This window comes from Ammodytes marinus (genome assembly GCF_949987685.1).
Source record: "Ammodytes marinus genome assembly, chromosome: 1".
Lineage (NCBI taxonomy): Eukaryota > Metazoa > Chordata > Actinopteri > Uranoscopiformes > Ammodytidae > Ammodytes > Ammodytes marinus.
Genome location: NC_137230.1, coordinates 36,802,561 through 36,805,060, shown reverse-complemented (window position 1 = coordinate 36,805,060; position 2,500 = coordinate 36,802,561). Strand labels below are relative to the sequence as shown.

Below are 2,500 nucleotides of genomic sequence, written 5' to 3'. Positions count from 1 at the left end.
CAGTGATACAGTATAGGCTTTTGACAAGTATCCATAAAAAAAACAGCAGAAAAACAGCACGCAATATATAAAACAATAAACATATTTGATTATAATTATCATTTAGAAAAAATTAATAAAATAAATAAAAAAACGTTTTTCGCAACGCCCTCTGTTGCGATGGTGATCGGGCTGGTTGATGGTCTCAAGGTCCGATGCCCAGTTCAAACTTTCATTCTCTAGTGTTTATGAGTGGATTTCTGCCATAGATATGTGTTAAAATAAGGCCCAAATGGCTACTGAATTTGGATGTGAGGGCGCTATTATTGCTATTATACAGCAACCTTGACAGGCTACTTTATGTCTGTGTAAAGTAACTTGAACTTCTGCTACCATTACAGTCACACACTGGTTGAGTCTTGGAGGCTGGCAGTGGTTGTAGCCCACAGAAACATAACCAGGCTATAGTATATACTGTCTAGCAAAATACTAATAAAACTATATAAATTCATTGAAAAAATATTTATTTTTCTCTTCAAATAAAACAATGTAAAAGGTCACCGCAAAGTTATAGGGATTTAAAAATCCAGATCATTATAATTCTGTGTCTGTGTGTGTGTCTGTGTGTGTGTGTGTGTGTGTGGCAGTGTGTTTGTGTGTGTGGGCGTGCGTGTGTGTGTGTGTGGCAGTGTGGGCGTGCGTGTATGTGTGTGTTTGTGTGTCAGTCTGTCAGTGTGCGTGTGTCAGTGCTTGCGTGAGTGCATGCGCGACTGCGTGTATGTGTGCATGCGTGCGCGTGTCTGTCTGTGTGAGTGTGTGTGTGTGTGCGTGTGTGAGTGTGTGTGCGCATATCAGTGTGTACTCCCTGCACTTCCCTGTCTTATTCCACTGCTCATTCTAATCTACATGTCAGAGTGAGTCGCTATATTAAAACATCAGTGGCCGCCATGTTTATTTTGACTTGTACATGCTCCTGCAGTCTGATATCGACCACCTTTAGACAATGTGATGAGACAAACACAACACATCAGAGCTCAACACAACATACACAATGGAGCTTTAAGGCCTTTGATTTGATTGCTACCGTGGTGGGCCCGCTTTGGGCCCGCATTAATTCCTGATAACTGGACACCTCGTCGGGCATTAACCCTTACTTGATAGGAAAAAATAATAGTTTGACATTTTTGGAAATATGCATACGCAAGACCAAGTAAAACATTGAGAACTTAAAGGAATACTTCACCCATACGGAACCGGCGTTCTATCATTATAAAATAACTATTATAATATAATGAATGAGGTTTTTCTTCCCTCAGTCTTCCCTCAGTCTTCCCTTGACCCAGCTGTCCTGTTAATCCTGACCCTTACTGTGATGTCACAAGAAGGAAACTGTAGGGTTAGACAGTGAGACCATAAAACACTCTTTCTGCCTTTTCTCAGGCTAAGATGATCCGATTTATTTATTTTTTGCACATTTATACTAAATAGGATCTCCGAGTTCAATACACCTTCTTATTCCAACCGGTGAAGTAGGCCTTTAAACATGTTGACACTCTTTTCCCACAAAATGTACCTCGATGAATAGTTTATTTATGTGTTATTCATGTTTTGAGTTTGTTTCTTACCTGTATAGAAGCGAAGGTGAGAGCCGCCCAGATGACGTACATCATGATGTCCTTCAACTTCTTCACAACCAGAGCTTCACAGCCCTGAGGGAGAGAGGAGAAAATACATTGACATAACATATAGTTTAACAACATTTCACACAAGACAAATGCCCAGTCAGAACTACTAATAATTACCAGCACACACACAAACGTAACTGGAACTTTTCTTTCTTTTGAAACTGAAACTTGAAAGTGAAAAACGAACTATAAAACATAACAAATATAAAACAAATAAGTTTAGACAAGTTGTCAGAGGAGCAGACAACTTCCCCAGTGTTAAATATGCAGTGTCAAACTCCATTAACTCTATCTGAGTTAATATAACAACAGCTGGAGTAGAATGCCTCCTAGTGTTGGTGTCAATTTCGGTAGTTAAAAGACGGGGTGTAGAAAGTACTCTATAAGGCTTTAAATAACACTATACAGTGTATTTTTAACTCTATTTTGAGTTAATTTAACTCTAAAATGTTAACACTTTGAAGAGAGTTAATTTAACTCCAATTCTGAGTGGGACCAAATACACTCGGAAATGGTGTTAAATTTAACTCTTTTAGTGTTATTTTAACACTTCAAAATTTACTGTGTAATATATTGTATTTGTTAAGCTTGTTGGCTCACTCACAACACACATAAGTCCATGTAGCAACAACGGACCTTTAAAAAAAAATTCTAAAATGAGTGAGTGAGCGAGCGAGTGAGTCTGTCTGTCCGCCTGTCTGTCCGCCTGCCCGTCTGTCTGTCTGTCTGCCTGCCTGTCTGTCTGTCTGTCTGTCTGTCTGTCTGTCTGTCTGCCTGCCTGTCTGTCTGTGTACTAACCTCTTGGAACAGGTCTGCGGGTCTTACATCTTGGTATA

General features: G+C 39.5%; 1 protein-coding gene across 3 annotated transcripts in view; it reads right to left on the bottom strand.

Annotated features, from left to right (window-relative positions):
• LOC307253875 (tetraspanin-3-like) overlaps positions 1-2,500 on the bottom strand; it is a gene marked incomplete at both ends in the record, with an annotated part of 12,161 nt that overhangs the window by 2,962 nt on the left and 6,699 nt on the right. For all 3 annotated transcript variants that reach the window (XM_080032088.1, XM_080032089.1, XM_080032090.1), the window contains one exon: positions 1,605-1,688. In XM_080032088.1, coding sequence (XP_079888214.1) covers positions 1,605-1,688 — 84 coding nt within the window. The remainder of the gene's footprint in view (positions 1-1,604; positions 1,689-2,500) is intronic.